The sequence below is a fragment of the Paramisgurnus dabryanus genome, chromosome 11 (genome assembly GCF_030506205.2).
Source record: "Paramisgurnus dabryanus chromosome 11, PD_genome_1.1, whole genome shotgun sequence".
NCBI lineage: Eukaryota > Metazoa > Chordata > Actinopteri > Cypriniformes > Cobitidae > Paramisgurnus > Paramisgurnus dabryanus.
The window spans coordinates 6,661,294-6,680,700 of record NC_133347.1 but is presented as its reverse complement, the minus strand read 5'-3'; the positions used below and the strand labels follow the sequence as shown (position 1 = coordinate 6,680,700).

At 37.2% G+C, this 19,407-nt stretch overlaps 2 protein-coding genes across 3 annotated transcripts in view; both read right to left on the bottom strand.

Moving 5' to 3' along the window:
* ntng2a (netrin g2a) overlaps positions 1-19,407 on the bottom strand; it is a 91,282-nt gene that overhangs the window by 8,378 nt on the left and 63,497 nt on the right. The gene's annotated exons all lie outside the window — the stretch shown is intronic.
* LOC135730432 (uncharacterized) lies at positions 986-14,012 on the bottom strand. 2 transcript variants are annotated; one of them, XM_065248368.1, is made up of 4 exons: positions 13,638-14,012; positions 10,421-10,558; positions 4,821-5,633; positions 986-4,002 (listed from the first exon to the last, which is right to left on the bottom strand). In XM_065248368.1, exons 2-4 carry the CDS (start codon positions 10,527-10,529, stop codon positions 3,857-3,859), a joined length of 1,068 nt encoding a protein of 355 aa, XP_065104440.1. In that variant the 5' UTR covers positions 10,530-10,558; positions 13,638-14,012; the 3' UTR covers positions 986-3,856. The 2 variants fall into 2 exon arrangements, with proteins under 2 accessions (XP_065104440.1, XP_065104441.1); XM_065248369.2 differs by lacking the exon at positions 13,638-14,012 and having other exon boundaries at positions 10,421-11,254.

Sequence of the window (19,407 nt, the reverse complement as noted above, 5' to 3'; positions counted from 1 at the left end):
GGGGAGGAATGTGGGAAAGCCACGGGATGAGACACAGGAAACTCGTGGATGAGGAGATGGGTATGTGAAGTTTAGACCTTAAGGACCCTATATTGACTATAAACTTTACTAGCAACTTCACGGTATGACATTTTCATTTGCCTGCGTGAGTATGCCAGTTTTCACAACATAATGTAGCCTATACTAGATAGACCTGTAAGCTAACTTAACTGACTTAAAGGGACACTCCACTTTTTTTTGAAAATATGCTCATTTCCCAGCTCCCCTAGAGGTAAACATTTGAATTTTATCGTTTTGGAATCCATTCAGCCGATCTCCTGGTCTGGCGCTACCACTTTTAGCATAGCTTACCATAATCTATTGAATCTTATTAGACCATTAGCATCGCGCTCAAAAATAACCAAAGAGTTTCAATATTTTCCTATTTAAAATTTGACCCTTCTGTAGTAACATCGTGTACTAAGACAGACGAACAATTAAAAGTTGAAATTTTCTATGCAGATATGGCTAGGAACTATACTCTCATTCTGGTGTAATTATCAAGGACTTTGCTGCCGTAACATGGTTGCAGGAGGCGCAATGATATTACGCAGCGCCCGAAAATAGTCCCCTGCTATTGAAAGTTACCAAGTGAACTATTTTCAGGAGCTACGCTGCGGCAGCAAAGTCCTTGATTATTACGCCAGAATGAGAATATTGTTCCTAGCCATATCGGTCTAGAAAATGTTTACTTTGAATTTTCAGTCGATTACAGTCTTAGTACACAATGTAACTACAGAAGAGTCAAGTTCTAAATAGAAAAAAATATCGAAATATTTGGCTATTTTTTAGCGCGATGCTAATGGTCTAATCAGATTCAATGGATTATGCTAAGCTATGCTAAAAGTGGTACCGTCAGACCTGGAGATCAGCTGAATGGATTCCAAAACGGTAAAAATCAAATGTTTACCTCTAGGAGCTGGAAAATGAGCATATTTTCAAAATAGTGGAGTGTTCCTTTAAATATGTTACTGATCGGATCTCCCATAGCAGCTATTGACATTCACATAGGGTCAAAACACAATACTCTGGTGTAGGCTTGTTGGTAACATTCATCAGTATCAGAGACAGAAAAGCAGTACAACCTGAAAACTGTGTTTTTAATTGTTGAAGAATTCTTTTATATATTCTTCAAATTCACAACTTTTTCAACTTCAAAAAAGGAAAAATACACCAAGTGATTTGTGATGTTGGTAACACACTCTCAGAAAAAAGGTACAAAAGTTCACTGGGATTGTACCTTTTAAAAACAAAAGTGTAAAAACCAATATGTACCTTTTAGGTACAAAAGTGTACTTTTTGAAAAGATATCGCCCCAGTGACAACTTTTTTACCTTAAACCTTTTTTTCTAAGAGTGCATGGACAAACAATGCTTAAATTTTATGTGCTTTTCCCAAATGGACATACTCACATATGGGTGATAATGTCTAATAAGGGCCCAATTTTGATTTGCCATTTGTGACCCTGTCTGTGAAATCCAGGCTAAAGTCTCATAATCTAATTTTGAGATCAAAGTTTGATTTCAGTCATTGATTTCAATCTTTGACTTACTCAGTCAATATTAAAGATGTCAAGGTTATATTATCACAGAATGTACTTGACATTATGTAGGTTGTAGGGATGTTCATATTGACCGGTTAACTGAAGGTAAGAATTTATGATGACCGATTAATATTCATGCTTTATATTTAATAATCTGTTAAAAGAAAAAAATCTTTGCTTAATTAACACACAGTGGGTGTCGACACGTGCCTAGAGACATTTCGTCAATTTTCTATACTTAATTTGTGAATGGCCTGTAAATTACGCAAATTATTTCTGCACTGACGGTCTGGTAAAGTAATCATTTGTATGAGAAATCATTTGTACGGCATAATAAGTGTATGCGCAGGATGACGTGGTAGTGTATGCGCGCCTCTGTCCTAAACCCTGACCATAAACATTTCAACATCGTTTTGCACAAACAGAGAGAAAAGATGCAAAAACAAAACTTTGAAATGTGTCCTGCTTTAGAAATGGACACTGTAGATGGAAAATAAACAATCTGCCCTCTTTAGATATTAATCCTCTGGACTGAACGTGTGCTCTTTGATAATGTAATGTTGCATGAAAATTTGGTAATGTATGAATCGTGGTACTGTTGTTGATCTGTTGCTGCAGTTTGCACATACAAATTAAATAAAATATTTGTATTGTTTTTACCAAGACAACCGTCAACTGTATTTTTACTCAATGGCAATTTAATATTAAAACAGTAAATCATAAAAAATACGACTTAAGTTGGGCTTTCACAGACCGGGTCACATTTACATTTTAATATTTCAAACTGAGGCAGGCATGTGATTTCAATCCAGTATTGTCTTTTGACCCATTTCTAAGTCAATAAATACACCATGAAGGGTGCAATTAACATTGTTTTTAACTAGAAATGCATCAATTGCTGCTTATAAATATTGAAAAAGAGCTGCAGTTGAAAGTTTTGATGTCTGAAAAGCTGATTCTTTTCAATTCTTTGTTGTATGGACACTTGGGGTTTTGAATAATTGATATGATGTTTTAAAGATGCTGGCAATGTTGAGGCCTGCTGTGTCACAGTCAGCTGAGCAGTGGGATGGGTGGGTTGATGGATAATTAAATATAAATGCTCAATTACTCCTCAGATTGGTGGAGTTATGGAGCAATGTTTCACAAATGATCTTGCGTCTTCAGCAGACAGCTGTCTAACACTCGACAGCTGAAAATGCAAAGTAGCTGTTTTCTAGAAGAGGACGCTTTTGATTATACAGCCTGGGGGAGATCCTTCAGTTTTCTTGCAAACACGATACATCATGGGCGGCTTACCTTATGAAACACGCCGAAAAACACAAAACGCAAGTACAGAAAAAGAGGAAAGACAAGAGAGCACAGGACGGAAGAAAGGAAATGAATAACATTTGGGGAGCAATTTTTCCACAGTTTTCTTATTAGTGTCGATCCGCATTCTTGAACGTGCAAATCAAAACCCAGAATTGTCTTTGGATAAACAGCCTACAGGAGCCCTAATGCAGATAAATACATCATTCACATAAAATATCAATGAAAGTCTGTGTAACACAAAAATAAGTCTTCGTGCTATCTTAAATCAAAGCATTGCTTTACCTTGAAATCTGATGTACGCTATCCTCGACAGCTGTGTTTTTGGACCTCCGGGGATCAAAAGCTTTGCAACGACTTTGAAATAAAAGCATGGACTGTTAAGCACATATCTTTGGTGGATATTAGTTATGGGACATACACTACAGGAAACCATCTAGAAATGCTAGAAAGCTCATTGTACGGTACAGCACGGCACATGCTGATAGTGTAAACAAAACAGGAAACTACTGTATGTTGGAAAAAACGAAACATGGAGAAAATAATGGTTTTGAGTTTCTATCTATGGAATTAATAGCAGCTCAACCAATCAATACTCTACAAGCTGTAGATCTACTTCACAAACAGCACATTTCATCCACAGCAACATTACAGGAAGATGCCACGCAGTCGGGCAGAAATGCAATTTTAGACTGCAGTCATTTCAAAAGTTTAACATCAGTATGATGAGTGGAGCATCAGAGGATCTACATCATCTACTGTGATTCCTAGACCTCAAAAAAATGCTGACTTGTTTTGAAACCAGCGTTGGGTCAAAAAGGGACAAACCCACAAGCGTGAACATTTTTTATTTTTTTACCCAACGATGGGTTAAAACAACCCAGCAGAGGTTAAATTTACAACCCACTGGGTTGAATTTGTCCCTTTTTGACATAACCCTTTTAAAATAACCCAGCATTTTTTTTATGTGTAAACACCAGCTAACAAACCTTTCTTCTCATAGTCTCTCTTTTCAAAATCTTTTTCCTTATTTTTCTCCTTTTCCTCTTTGACTTCCCCCTTTTTTCCCACTTTCCCAGCTTCGTTGTTTCTCTTAACGTTTGTAGATGCTGTACACACCAGAGAGTTTATAAGCATTTGGAGAAAACTTGAAAAGGTTAGAAGTTGTTTTTTATTGTAGATCTTTGCATGTATATTCAAAGATTTAATTTTTAAACATTGTTTCATTGAATATACAGTATAAAGTCTTATAGGTACATTTACTGGTGCCAAATAGGCACTTACAAATAGGGCTGTCACAATGATAAAATAATTTTCTCATCGCGATTGTTTCACCTCATCGTGATGATTTCAGATCACCGCAATGATTGCACATCTCTCTAAACAACACAAGGGGGAGCTGCAGGAATTTTTTTCAGCCACTACAGGCATGTGGTCCAGTACTTATATGACCTTAGCAGGATTGGCTACAATTTAAGGACTGTTTTCAGACACTTAAAGAATTTTCAGTTTTTGAAAGATATATGTTCGTTAAATAATTACTTTTAAATATGTGTTATGTGTATTAATATTTACTGTCAGGTAAACCTTGCAAAAGGTTTCATTTAAATAATCACAACAATGTGTGAAAATTATTTCACGAACATACAAAACATGTATGAGAATTAAATGTCAAAGCAATAAAACAGACAATTAACCATCGTAATTGTAAAAAGCATAAATCGCCACATTTTATTAGACAATTAACCATCAGCCAAATTTCATAATTGTGACAGCCCTACTTACAAATTTTAGTTTTGTTCACCTAAGAAGGAAACTATAGCAAGAATATGCTGCTTCAGGCCTTTCCATTAAAATAATGCAAAAACAATTGCAAAATGCATTATTTTTTTTTATCATATACTAGACTATTCAGAATTGTGGGTACCTGGGGTCTCTGCAGCTTTGACTTTGTCCTCTGAGTCTGTTTGTGTTTTCTTGGTCCTATCATCAATCTCAGGTTGAGGAGCAACAGCTTGAGGAGTTGGGACAGCTGCCTCACTAGCCGGTGCGGGGTTATTTGTCAGAAGCATGGGATAGGAATTAGGCAGGACTACGTTATTGGTGACAGTTCCTACACCTGGACCATCAGGAACTGCTTTTATTTCAACTGATTCTTTATTCGTTTGGATAAATATTTTTTCTGTGGTTGCTGCATTAGTTGCAGGAGTCTCTGGAGCACCCGTGACTGCCATATTAGTTGCTGAGGTAAAAAGATCGATTGCTGCAACAGTTGCAGGTGCATTAGTGGTAGGAGCATTACCATTAGTTACTGTAGTTACAGGAATCTCCGTTGTCGGTACAACCGCATCAATGTCTGAAGCTTTTGCATCAGCAGTTAGCGCATCTGTCTTCACTGCTGCATCAGTCAGAGAGGCGGCTGCATTTGTAACTAGAGTTAGTGCATCAATTGCTGTAATTGTTTCCACTGGAGCTGCATTAAAAGTTGCAGTGGAGGTTGACGTTTGTATGGTAACAGTAGCAACTGCTGAAAATGTCTCCAAAGTTGCTATGGTTGAAGAAGCTGTTGCCATGGTTACAAATGAGGTTGCCAAGGTGAGCGCATCGGTCGTCGTAATTTCATGAAGAACAGAAAGCGGATTGCTTGCATCAGTTACAACTGCTGTATAAAAGCCAGTGGCTGTGACACTGTCGGTTGCCGCGGTGACCGCATCAAATGTCACATCTGATGCTGAGGAAACTGTAATGTGTACAGACCATAAAGAGTCAGGTATCTGAAACGTTCTGTAAAATGCTGTAAAAATGCCCACGGCTGCCATCGCTGCCCTGTGGGCTTACAAACTGTACATAATAGATGCCGTTGCACCGCTTCAACTTTTCGCCATTTCCAGTTTAGCCGAAACAGGATACACATGCCCCCGATAGAATCACTTCCCCCAACTTCCAACCCCTCAAGGACAGGACTCTTTCCTGTTATAGTTTCATGTATCTTTCTCCCTCTCCATAAGTTCAATAAATTGGCCCTTTTTTGGTCTCCCTTACCATGACCTGCTCTCTTTTCTCTTATGAAATATTTAGCAGCCGTTCATTCAATCGCTATTCAAAAATAGATCTGAACGAATCGAGCTCTGGCCTTCAGCTGAGCCCCCACCGCCACGCCATGTGCTCTTCAAAGTGATTGTGTTTCACAATAACAGAGTGTTTAATGATTTATCGCTCAAGGCAGCTGTATTCAGAAGCAGGGTTTGCCATTTTCACAGGTAGCTTAATTGTGTAAGGTACTAAAGGAGTGCTAAAAACACCTGGCGTGGAGGGTGGAAATGGCGGATAGGTGAAGTGGTGACATATTGTATTAGATTACACACATGAAGCGGAAATATGCCATTTCATCACAGTCAACAAAACCGAACACCTGCTGTTTAGAACGACTCGAAAATCAACATGCTTGGTAAGAGGAAACCTTTGCTTTGGGTTATAATTTTAAGTCATCAATAAAAATCTATGAAATATTAATTGAACCCAATGCAAAAAGAGCGCACTACTTTTTTATTTACGCATTTAGCAGACACTTTTATCCATAGTAAGGTCAATGTACATTTTTATCAGTATGTGTGTTCCCAGGAAATCAAACCCATGACCTTTGCGTTGCAAACACAAAGCCTATTCCAATTAGCTCGTTCCCCGCCAGCCATTTTTTGAAAAGTTGCCCGCCAGCATTTTTTTTTGTGATTTTCACAAAACGCCTTCCAAGAAAATTTTCCTCTGAAAATATATACACATACAAATATATCAAATGAAAGAACAGACCCTCTGCTTTCAAACAAACAATAAACAAACAAAACAGGAAAAAACGTTTAATCCTATCTGTATTTTTCTCTCTGCTTATAAATTCTTACTGTGGGTTCATAACCAGCCGCGTTTGAGGCGTCAAATTTGCACCTACTGCGTCTAGTTTGCCGCTTGAACATTTTGAGTTTACTTGCTTCATTCACGCGTGAAATTCTATGAAATGAAATTCTTGTAATAACATTACTACACTGTAAAAAAAAATCAGTAGAAATTGCACCTGGGTTGCCGGTAATTTACCGTTGATTTAAATGTATGTTTTTTACTGGCAAAATTTTGTTCAAAGTTAAATGAACATTAAACATTTACAAGTCTTTGTCTTTACAGAGTAAAACTAAAAGAACAGGATCAAGCAAAACATTCTGGGAAACAAAATCTGAAACAAAAACAGAAAAAGGTTGATGATGATTTCTGGTTCCCAGAATGCTTTGCATGAGGCTGATATTGTACAGTTTTATTCTGTAAAGATAAAGACTTGTTAATATTTAAAATTTATTTAACTTTGAACAAACTCTTGCCAGTAAATAACATAAATGTAAATCTACGGTAAATTGCCGGCAACCCAGCTGCAATAACTAGGGATGCACCGATACCGATACTGGTATTGGGTGTCGGCCTCGATACCACATTTTCTAAAGTACTCGTTAAAAGTCCCCCGATACCTGGAATCGATACCACGGTTTGAGAAATGTCTATGTTTGAGCGGCGTGTAAGGGGTTAATGCCTCGTGTTGTCCAAAGAGGCAGAGTTTACAACAAACTGGAAAACTAGTCCTTTGTTTTTTTGTTAAATTATATAACTAAAGCTGTTACCTGTAAATTTAAATCATGTTTTTTATTAAGTACTCGGTATCCGCATCGGCAAGTACTGAAATGCAAGTACTCGTACTCGTATTCCAAAAAAGTAGTATCGGTGCATCCCTAGCAATAACATTGTAATTTCTACTGATTTTTTTTTAAAAGTGTACTAGAGCAAGCTTCTGATTGATTAACGCAGCGCGTTTTTTCCGCCAAAGTTCAAACTTTTCAACTCGCGCGTTTCCCCGGGGCAATGCTCAATTCGCACCATGCCGCGCTAAACGCCTCATTCACGCCGCGAGACCTCCACACGCGCTTCAACGCGTCTTCACATTGACTTAACATAGAAATCACTCGCGCTTGATGCCTCTACCGTGACTGGTGTGAACGCAGTATATTAAATATTTTTCTTTAAAAATACAAATTTATTAGCAAAAAGCTGAAATAATTGCATTTTTGTGAAGGGATTTTTTTAGAGATCAGATTCAGAACGATTATCAAAGAATACACATTAAAATTAGTAAATAACATTTTGGCTTTGTTTTTTTTTCATAAATTGGGTAAGTGAAAGCCATTCAGTAGATAATCGCTGTATTACAGATTAACATAAAAATTCATCAGGAACACTTTTTTATGCAAATGTTTTCTCTTAATTGACGAGATAACTCGTCAATGGCGGGGAAAGAGTTAAGCATACGGGGCATGTTTTGTCAGAGGACCACGTATTAAGAGTTATCCATCAAAAGTGGACATATTTTTTTAAGAAAAAGGAATATATTGTAATTTATATATATTGTAAATAATTTGTGACCCATCCTCACAAAACCAGTCATAACTAGCATGGGATTTTTTGTAGTCAACAGTACATTGTACAGTACATTCCTACCATAAATATATCAAACCTTTTATTTTTGTGAGTGGATGCAGTGCTAAGGACTTAATTTAGTCAACTTTAACTGCGATTTTCTCAATATTTAGAATTGTTTGCACCCTCAGATTCCAGGTTTTCAAATAGTTGTATCTCAGCCGAATATTGTCCTATCATAACAAACCATAAATCAATAGAAAGCCTATTTATTCAGCTTTCAGATGATGTATAAATCTCAATTTCAAAAATTGACCCTTATGAATTGTTTTGTGGTCCAGGGTCACATATTTGAGGAGGCATGTTTTTAGATACTTTTTCTTATTTTTGTTGCAATAATCTTGAAATTAATTCATCCTGACAATCTTCTAGGACCACATACTATAAGTAAAACACTTTACTCTCCCCTGTTGTTTTAAATGCCATTGAACATCAATCAGTGTTTAAGGTCTTTAAGATTTTATCATCAGTTTTTCTTCTACAGCTGAAAACAAGATTAAACCGGTAATAGCTTGTCAGGTATCAGTACGGCAATCATAATCAACATACAGTATACACGCCATAATGTAATCCTAATGCAATAATAACGTCACATAACCCAACCACTGACAAAAGATACTTCCTGTAAAGGAGTCTTTACTTGACCTGCTGACTTAAACATTCGAATCATGAAGACGCACGGTAAAAGCCAGCATGCGCTATGTTAGTACTTGGCATCGTGGCCCATATACATTAATGACTGATTTAGCACAGCAGTAATCATGTTTAATCTCCTCGCCCTGCTCTACCTCAGGACAAAATATACTGCTGTATTACTGCCATCAATCATGACTGGAATTACACAGGAATATTCCCAACATGTACTGCTTTACTCAAGATCCTGCGAAAATTCTGTGTGGCCATGGAAAGCAGGGAACCCAACTATATATTTTATTACACATCCAAAAGATTTAGAGTAAAGATAATCCATAATGTATCTTTCAATTGCATTTTAAACAGAGTGCTATTATTGTTGCAATGCTTGCATTTACAGTACATTTATGCATTTACGCTTTAATACAAAGTGAAGTATACTCTTAAAAATAAAGGAAGGAATATTTATGGAACCAAAAATGCTTCTTTTATGACACCTTTATTTTTAAGAGCATACAGTGCATTCAAACTATACGTTTATTATCAGTATGTGTGTGTTACCTGGGATCGAACTAGGGATGCTAAACAATTAATCGCGATTAATCGTTAGCAGAATAATTTTTTTTTTTACATCACATATGTGTGTAAACTGTGTATAATAAATATGTATATATATAAATATGAACACATTCATGTATAATTTTAAGAAAAAAAATGTATATATTAAGTATTTATATTTATAAATAATATAAATTATACATAAATATACAAATGTATATACACATGTAAACATTTCTAAAACATATACATGCATGTGTGTACATTTATTTATACAAAGTTATTATACACAGTTCACACACATATATGATGTAAACAAAAACTTTTATTCTGCTAACGATTAATCACGATTAATCGTTAAGCATCCCTAGTTCGAACCATGACCATTTCTAGCACAATGATGGAACAATGCTTGGTAGTTTTACAGAAGGCGCTAGAAGATCCTAATTTTTATTAAATATGTACCTCAAACCAATAGCATGTATGTACCAGGCCACATAGATTTAATCACTCTGTGACTCTTTTGAACTTGTAAAGATAAAAAAATCCCTCAAAGAGAATAACTGTAATGTATGCATTCTCACAGCCAACAGGGCAAGGAACAAAACCCAAAGTATGAGTTTAAACATGCTCCCTGTTGAATATTTCATCTTTCGATTATTAACACAAGTGAGACAGAATAAATGAAGAACCGCTAACCTAAATAGATAGACACATACTTGCATATGTTACAGCTTTTGTCAAGGTTAAAATCTCTTTGCAAAGAATTCTGATATTAATACTGGAAAGCATTTAGAAAAGTTTGTACTGTTTCTATAACTTTCTTACCTGGTTGGTCAGTTAAGGTGGATGTTACCGTAAGTGTTGAAATGGATAAAGATGGCAGTGTAGTGAAAGATGAAGTGTCTGTCTGGCTTGAGATGGTAGCAGGTGGCATTGTGGGCCGATCGCTCGTCACAAGTAGCACTTGGGACAGTAAAATTACAGCATCGAGTAAGCAATGAGGGCCAACTGCCTCCTACTGTTAACACCTCTATTTTTAGCTTTAGAAAAACATACAGTACTTACTGTATGAAAAAATAAAAGGCCTGTAAGAAATAACACTGCTAGCTACATTTGGTTTTCTTAGTTAAATGTCTTAGCTTTTGGTTTAGGAAACAACTACAGTACATTTTGTTAAACACATAAACATTCACCATGTCGGATAGGAAAAGGTTTGTAAAAACTTTGATTTTATGACTGGTTGACACTATCCATTAATATGTCATTTCCTACATTCCAGATTTCTGAAAAAATTCTGGACTATTAAAGTCTGTGAATCTTGAGGTCATGCTGAAGCATCTCAGTGAGTTTAAGGTCTGATTTTTGAGTTCTTCTGTCGAAGCCATTCTGTTGTTTATTTAATCCTTAGAGTTGTTGTCCATTTGTATCACCCAACTTCTGTTGAGTTGTTGGACAGATGGCTTTATATGCTCCTAAAAAATGTCCTAATGAACATTTTCAGTTTTACACTAGGGAGTTTTGCTCCACACATAACGTTTTTTTTTTCACAAACAACTCAACTTTGGTTTCATCTGTCTCCAGAACATTTTGCCTCTTTTGCAAAATTCAGTCATGCAGTACTTTTTCATGTCTTTTCAGTGGTGTCACCTATGGACACTGTTCTTGTTTAGTCTACAGAGTTGGACGCCAATGTAGTCCAGACTCTGTACGAAGTCTTTTGCAGACACTAAGGTTCTAGTAAAGATTATTGTATTCTGCGTAGTGCTCTTACAGTCATCTTTGCCGGACAGTCAACGTTAAAAGAACGGCAACAAGGCAGAACTTTTATTTATTTATATAAAAATATGGTTTATTTTCAACCCAACGTTGGATCAACTGGGGATGAACCCAAAATGTTAGGTTGTAATTTATCCTATGCTGGGTTGTTATAACCCATAATGCTGAGTTGTTTTTAGTAAACATCTAACTAAAAATAGTTTGTCTTTATAGGACAGGCTCTGACCAACACCTCCAATTTAATTTAATGGGAAACCAGGTTTGCTGATTGCTTATTCCAATTAGCTTTGTTTTTACTCAAAAGTCACCATGAAACGGATTTAGCGATTGTCTTATTTTCCCCATGGTGACGTATATCTGAGTAAAACAGGTAGGGCTGGACTTGAATTTGTCCATCAAGAATTGACTGGATCATTGGAAGCTCGGTCATGATGCTATTTCCTAATCGCTGTGATCTTTTCCCTGACCCCACCACCTGCCATACCATATGAGCGGAAGTGAAGAGAGATTGTTTCGAGTAGGGGAGGAGATTTGCATTTTTGATCAAAGAGCACCAATAATCCACTTCACGATTTTACATTTTCTTTGGTGTGTATTAGTATGTTAACGATATGTAAAAGTTACATACAACAAAGAAAACAATGACGCGAGTTTTCGTCTCCAATGTAAATCTCTTTTCTTAGACTACACACGGAAACACACGGATTGTAGGCAATAGTTTACTTCCTGGGATTGGTGATGTAGTAAAGACCGACATTATCATAATTCCTCCCGCTCCGGACTCAGACTGTAAGTTAACTCCTGTTAGCATTGCATTGTTAGCAAATCTTTTAAACTTGGTAAGGAGGGTCACATTTCCGGCCGACATCAGAGGTATGCAGGCCAATCACAACGTACAGATTAGGGGCGCACTCACATTATCCCAACCAAACCAAACCATGCCTGGGCGCGATTGCCACCCCTCCCTACTCCCCCAGATGCACGCACTCACACTGTACTTCTTATCGATCCGAGTCCGGGCGCGCTTTCGTCATTAAGATGCGATTGTTTTGAAAAAGCAGGAAGTAAAGCTCTTTCTTAACACTGGAACCCACCGTAATGATAAGTCTGTGTTTTTTTATTCGGAGTCGTTTGGTGCGCGATTACAGACAGCCCTCTCACATGTCATCATATTGCTTAGTTGATCTGTCACGTGCGCAGCTCGGACATTCACGTAACCCCGCTGCGCGCATCAAAAGGTTTTTACGGAGGCAGATGAAGGTGAGTGGTCGCGCAACTGACGTATTCACCTTTTGAATCGCGCTCAGGCGCGATTGCGCTCACACCACAGCCTTCCGCGCCTGAGCCCAAGTGAACCGCGCTCCGGCCCACCTCTGCAACCCGGCCGCGGCGCGATTAAACAATCCGCGCCCGGGCGCGGAACGAAGCGATCACACTAGTCAAACAAACCAGGCTTTGGGGGTCAAACGCGCCCGAGCGCGGTTTGGTTTGGATAATGTGAGTGCGCCCTAGATGGCCAATCAGGGACAGAGCGCTTTTTAAATCAATGAGTTTTGTACATGAATCAGTGCATTCCAGGAAGAGAGGGAAACCTAGAGTTACAAAAATGTACAAAACTTTGTACGAAATCATATGATTTAGCCACTTTGTAAAATACAGCGGAGAAAATAAGTATTTGATACATCAGCATTTTTTAACAGTAAGGGAATTTCTAAGTGGGCTATTGACAACAAAATTTGTCAAAATTAAGCCTTTATTTATTATAACTCAACTTGTATACTTAAATGTTCTGATTCCTTGTATGAATTCAATATTTGGCTTGATGGCTACATCTGGTGGAAATTTTGTGTCAATAGCCCACTTTAAAATCCCCCATACTGATAAAAATGATGTGTCTAATATTTTCCCCGCTGTACGTACAAATTCCTCTGAGTTTAGGTTGGATTTACATACTTTTTCCAACAAGCACTATGAATGTTTACTGTTTATTATTGTTTGTTTTCATAATAAATTTGAAACGGTTAATTTTATTAAACAAGTATTCATGTAAAAGTCTACCACAAAGCTAAAATTGTCTAAAACTCCACATCTAAGGATGCTGACTCTAAAAACCAAACTGAAGTCCTATTCTCTAAAAAAAAGTCTGAAAGCAGATTCATACACTTTCTTCCATAAAATACGGAAGCTAAAAACCACTTCCACTAAACGTGCCATCGTAAATCTAGACTAAGCATCTAACCACCAGCGGATCTACTGCATGTATCACCTGGTGTGTCGGTGAACAGATCAGGAATCGCAGCGTTGTCTGTAAAGGATGGAGGAGCAGTCCATGTGTCACTGGAGGTGGTTACATCTAGTCAGCAGATAGATAGATGAGCTTTCAATTTTAGGTATCAAATATCACGACAGTATTGTCCATCAGAGACTGAATCGGCCTGATCTCAGCTATTCAATGACCACAAATAAAGGGCACAGCTAAACACGCTTTACTGTGGGTCACAACACTAAAGGAACACAGGACTACAGTGAAACCCATGAGGACCTGTTGATGTCAATTGGTTAAACACACATTAATTTTGTCCTGACCTATAATGCACTGATACTATGGTAGAGTGATGGTTCAGATGCTAATATTGTGGTACTTTTTGATATACGGTACAATGAAACTACACTAAATCATTACTACATTCATATGCAAGTATATTTGTTTAAAGAAAGAAAACTTTGTAAGACAAAAGGTTTAAAAAATTTCTGTTAGAGATGTAGCTATAACATGTAGTTTCATGTAAAAAATTTGCTGTAATTTATGCAGTTACTTACTGTAGATTTAAATTGATGTTATTTACTGGCAACAGTTGTTCAAAGTTAAATGATCATTAAACATTAACAAGTCTCTGTCTTTGCGGAATAAAACTATAAAATAACAACCTCATGCAAAACATTCTGGGAACCAGAAACCCTCATCACCTTTTTTGTTTTTTCCTTTTGTTTGCCAGAATGCTTTGTATGAGGTTATTATTTTAGTTTTATTCTGTAAAGATAAAGACTTGTAAATGTTTAATGTTCATTTAACTCTTTCGCCGCCATTGCTGAGTTATCTCATCAATTTAGAGAAAACGCTTCCCTGCCAATGACGAGTATTTCCGGCTTTCCGCAATACCACTATTATCCATGTCCGTGTATGTTTTAATCATCGCTCTGAATCTGATCTCGAACAAAAGTCCTTTACGAAAATGGAATTATATCGGATTTTTGCACAAAATTTTATGTTTTTGAAGAAAAATAAAAAATGCTGGCGTTGGCTGGCACCTTTTAAAAAAAAAGCTGGCGGCGAAAGAGTTAACTTTAAACAAACTGTTGCCTGTAAATAACATAACATTTAAATCTACAGTACGTTTCTGGAAAACAGTGGCCAGTAATACTGTAATTTCTACAGAAATGTTTTACATTGTATTACTGTAGTGACAACAGCAGTTTACGGTTAGATACTGTAAATGTAAATTCATTGGCAACACTTTACAATATGGTTGTATTTTTTAGTTTTTGGTTTTTCAGCATTTATTAATGTTTGTTAATGCCCGTACAATTCTTCATGTTAGTTCATTGTCCATTAACTGCAACTTCTGACTTTAAAAATAAACATGAACTAAGATTAATTAATTAATTGTTCATGTTAACTAATGCATTAACTTGCATTACCAAATGCAACTTTATTGTAAAATGTTGCTATTTCATTTATTATACATCCCACTATATCTGCCTCTAAAGAATAATCAAAGTACACCATGTTACTTTACCATAAATGCCGCCTCTTTTCTGAATTTGCGTGTCCCTGTACTCCATCAAAACCCTCTTATTAAAAACACGCACGCAATGCCAACACGACAATCATCTCCATGCAAATTTTCCCAGCACCGCACGCAAATATGAAACGTGGCATTGTGTGTCTATTGGGCAGTTAGCCTGTTCGCCATCGTCCGGCCGTCTCAGCGGGAGCAGGTGTCTTCCCTCAGGAAGAGGGATGACCATGTCATCTCGCACCGCGTTGGGGCTGATGGGTGCTTTGGGATTCAGCATGGACAGCCCACGGTGAGCGTCGCAGCAGGCCGGTGCTTCCTGCTCTCAGGCATGCTGATGTTTTATTAAGCCAGCGTTCCTCCCCAGTGTTTCATAATTAAAGCATGGCTGAGGACAGTGTGCCTTAATTCTGTGAGCTTCACCTGCATGTGCGTCTAACTAATAGACTTTATTTTATTTATACGCTTCGCTAATGAAAAATGTTCTGTGTTACAAACCGATGTGTTGTTTGGTGTCCGAGTGTCGTGGACAAAAATGATTTATTTGTCATAGTCTCCCTGTGCTAATGCAGTCAAATATTCAAATTTTGCGGTATAAGCACAATAATACGCCTATGTTTCTGTATTCAGCAGTATACATTTGACTCTGTCTGTGAAATATGCCGTATCTTTAGGTATACAAATTCTCGCAGAGGCATCCAGAACAACATTATCATCCTGTGCCTTTTAACAGGCAAGTAATCGTATTAGTCTCTCGCAGTGAAGGCATGCTTTCTATACAAAGATTGTATTTGTGTGTGTGTGTGTGTTTGTGTGGCTCTATTGGGTGAGAAGCTTTGCAGAGAGGTGAGCTGGGAACCGGTAACAGGAGGGCAGGCATATGGCCACGGGGGGTTAACGTGAGAGCTAAAACACAGGCAGATTTCTTGTGTCCACCCCTCCCCACCTGCCATCTGCCACTGAACCAGAACAGAACTAAAAGAGCAGATATAAAGCTAAATAAACCAGAACAATCCGCTCTTCTTATCTGTTATGCATTTGGCAAAGGCTTTTATCCAAAACGTCTTATTCAAGCTATACATTTCCTGGTAGGTGTGTTCCCTGGTTAGGATGCCGCTGACAGGTGTTTATGTAGGCAGGAGACAGCAGGGAAGCTCAGTAGGTTCTGGAAGAGAGTCAATATCTTGCAGTAATTATGAATAATTTCTTCTTTATTTCGTACAGTTGCTCACTGAATCGTCAAGATGTTTTTCCCCATGCGCTGCCTGAAACGCTCGGGCATCGGGACGAGCAATAACGCTGCTTTCGCTGGATAAATGTATGAGTTATTTTTAGTGCGTTGGGAGGCTCACAATATTAATAAACATTCATCATCCATTTCCTCAAAATTCCTGTTCTCTCTCTTTTTCACGCTGTTCAGTTGTCTTATGGACAGTGAGCACTTTTTTTCACAGCTTCAACCAATATGTAAAAAAATATCAATATGCACAACATTTGTATAAAATAAAAAAATATTAAATAAACTGCATAATAGAAGGGTTCAAACCCGGGACGAGTTTGTGGTAATGATGCCTTGATTCGCCCCTGAAGCTTGAATGTTGATAACTTTCCCAACATGAAGAGTACCGAGAGGTCACTGCTGCTTTAGGATTACTAGATCAGAATTAAGATGTGCTTCTGCATAGCCAGTAACCGCCAAATTAGACAAGAAGCTTATAAAGCAAACAACCTATTTAATTTAATTTTTGTTACTGTAGCTTTTTTGGCAGAGCATTTCGTTAGTAGTGCAAAGGCCATGGGTTCAAACCCAGGGAACACACATGATGATAAAAATGTATACTTTGAATGCACTGCAAAAGTGATTTCCAAATGCATAAATCTACTTTTTAGTTTTTATTTACTGATATTGCTAAGCTTTCCTAGCAAGTTATGGTTGTACGTTTTTTGCATAGCCAGACCTTCATACTGAAGGTTTGGGAAACACGGCCACTTTGAATGGCCAAGCAACTAGTCACGTTTAGCTTTGTGCCACATCATGTTTACAGGCAAGGAAAGTCTTCACAATAACAGACCGGTGTGCAACTAGTAAATCATTTATTCACAAACGTCTCTCTTTTAGAAATGTATTCTCTTGTATCTCTTTTAGATTCCACTAACTGTTTCTAGCAAAACTCTTGGCCGACTTTTTAAGATTTTATTTAATTTTGATGATTGTAATTGACAAGTAAGGGAAATCCCAAAATCAGTATCTCAGAAAATTAGAATATTACTTCAAACTGTACACTGGACCTCAAGCAATGTGGATTGTGTGCTTATTTTTCTCCAGAATTTGGGACCCTGATTTCCAAAGAAAATGCAAATTTACTTTCATCAGAGAACATAACTTTGGACCACTCAGCAGCAGTCCACAATTTTTAAATGGGTTTTGTTTCACAATCCTCTCCAGGGTGTGGTTTTCACTATTGCTTCTACACTTTTTTCTACCACATCTTTTCCTTCCCTTCGCCTCTCTATTAATGTGCTTGGACACAGCTCTGTGAACAGCCAGCCTCTTTTGCAATGACCTTTTGTGTCTTACCCTCCTTGTGCAAAGTGTCAATGGTCGTCTTTCCCATAACTAGACTTAGAGACCATTTAAAGGCCTTTGCAGGTGATTTTGAGTTAATTATCTTATAAGAGTGTGGCATCAGGCGTCTTCAAAATTGAACATTTTCTGAGACACTGAATTTGAAATTTTCCTTAATTGTCAGTTATAATCATCAAAATTAAAAGAAATCTGTTTTCAGATCAGTCTAATGAATGAACTTTCACTTTTTGAATGGAATTGGTGAAATAAATCAACTTTTTGAAGATTTTCTAATTACATGACCAGCACCTGTATATGTTTTACAATCTGACTATTCTTATTTAAAAAAAAATTTCCAGCCTTGTTGGGAGTGTCTATATATATCACTATTTTAATAAATGAAGTGACACGTCATTGTTCAGTAGTTTATGGATAATGAAACCAAACTATTTTCCCCAGGGCCTTAAAAAATAAATAAATAAATAACAGCCTAAAAATAACAGAATTGGCCATAAAACGATTAGCATGAGACAGGTTCTTTCTGTAACAGCACACATATCGCTGTCTATTTTAAGAAGAGCATCTCGCCAAAAGCTCAGAAGAAAAACCTCTCTCGCACTTCATAAAGCACAGATAAAACATTACTTTTTAGGGACAAATGTTGACAGACCATCTGAAATCTGCAGTGCACTGCTGATCATTTTTTTTCCCTGTGACAAATTATTTTCCTGCACTCCAAATAATCTCAATTCCTTCCACCAAAAGTTATTAAATATTTTCATCTTGGCAATGATTGAAAAAAATGGCATCACAAACTCCAAAATCAGGCCGCTGTGACAGGCCCTAATAATATTGAATTATGGAGTTATTTCAACATATTACTTTGAGAGAAGTAATGTATTAATGTGTCTTCTGCATGTGAGTTTGATGGCAGGCAGCGGGACCCTAAGGGTGTTTGAGTGTCCTCGGCTCGACACGTGCATTGATGGAGAGCTTTCGCTCCAGTGAGCGTCACTCATTGGTCAGAGGTAGAGCAGACAAACTTTGCACAAATGCATTGTGATTTTACACAGTACGGTGATAATATCAGCTGGCATGCCAGTGCTTTGATATATGCTCAGTTGACCCATTAAATATTCTTATATTTTCTACATAAAATGATTTATTCAAATTGTGTTTAATTGTTTAGCTATTTCAAGTCAAATATGGAAATGGTTTGTCTTGTGAAACAGAGAAACGTGTAAACATTAACAAATTGTGACCCTGGACCACAAAACCAATGATGAGGTCAATTTTTTGGCATAATATCTATCATTTTGGCCCATACAATGCATTGTTGGCTATTGCTACAAATATACCCAAGCGACTTATGGCTGTGGTCCAGGGTCACATTTAAATACACATGCACTGTCTAATTGGAGTCTGTTTTAAAACATGGCACGTTATTTATTTGCATATTAGCTCATACTATCTTAAAAATGTCAAATGAAAGTCCCAGAATCTTTCTAAAGTGAGACTTTCTAAATTGGCAATCTCTTGGGGTTCCCTAGAAATGTTGCCAATCAGGACCTAAACAAAATGTAAATAAGACTCCTTCACAACGAGCTTGTTAGAAAAGTGAAGTTTCACCTTCTACTGTTAATTAATTTGTTTATGTGAAACTGCTGTCATGT

What these genes read in the sequence shown, in the direction of transcription:
- LOC135730432 (XM_065248368.1), bottom strand. Translation starts at nt 10,529, where the DNA reads ATGCCACCTGCTACCATCTCAAGCCAGACAGACACTTCATCTTTCACT. An exon ending in CACCTTAACTGACCAACCAG is followed by an intron (nt 5,634 to 10,420) that starts GTAAGAAAGTTA and finishes TACACATTACAG; the next exon opens with TTTCCTCAGCATCAGATGTG. An exon ending in CAAAGCTGCAGAGACCCCAG is followed by an intron (nt 4,003 to 4,820) that starts GTACCCACAATT and finishes TGGTGTGTACAG; the next exon opens with CATCTACAAACGTTAAGAGA.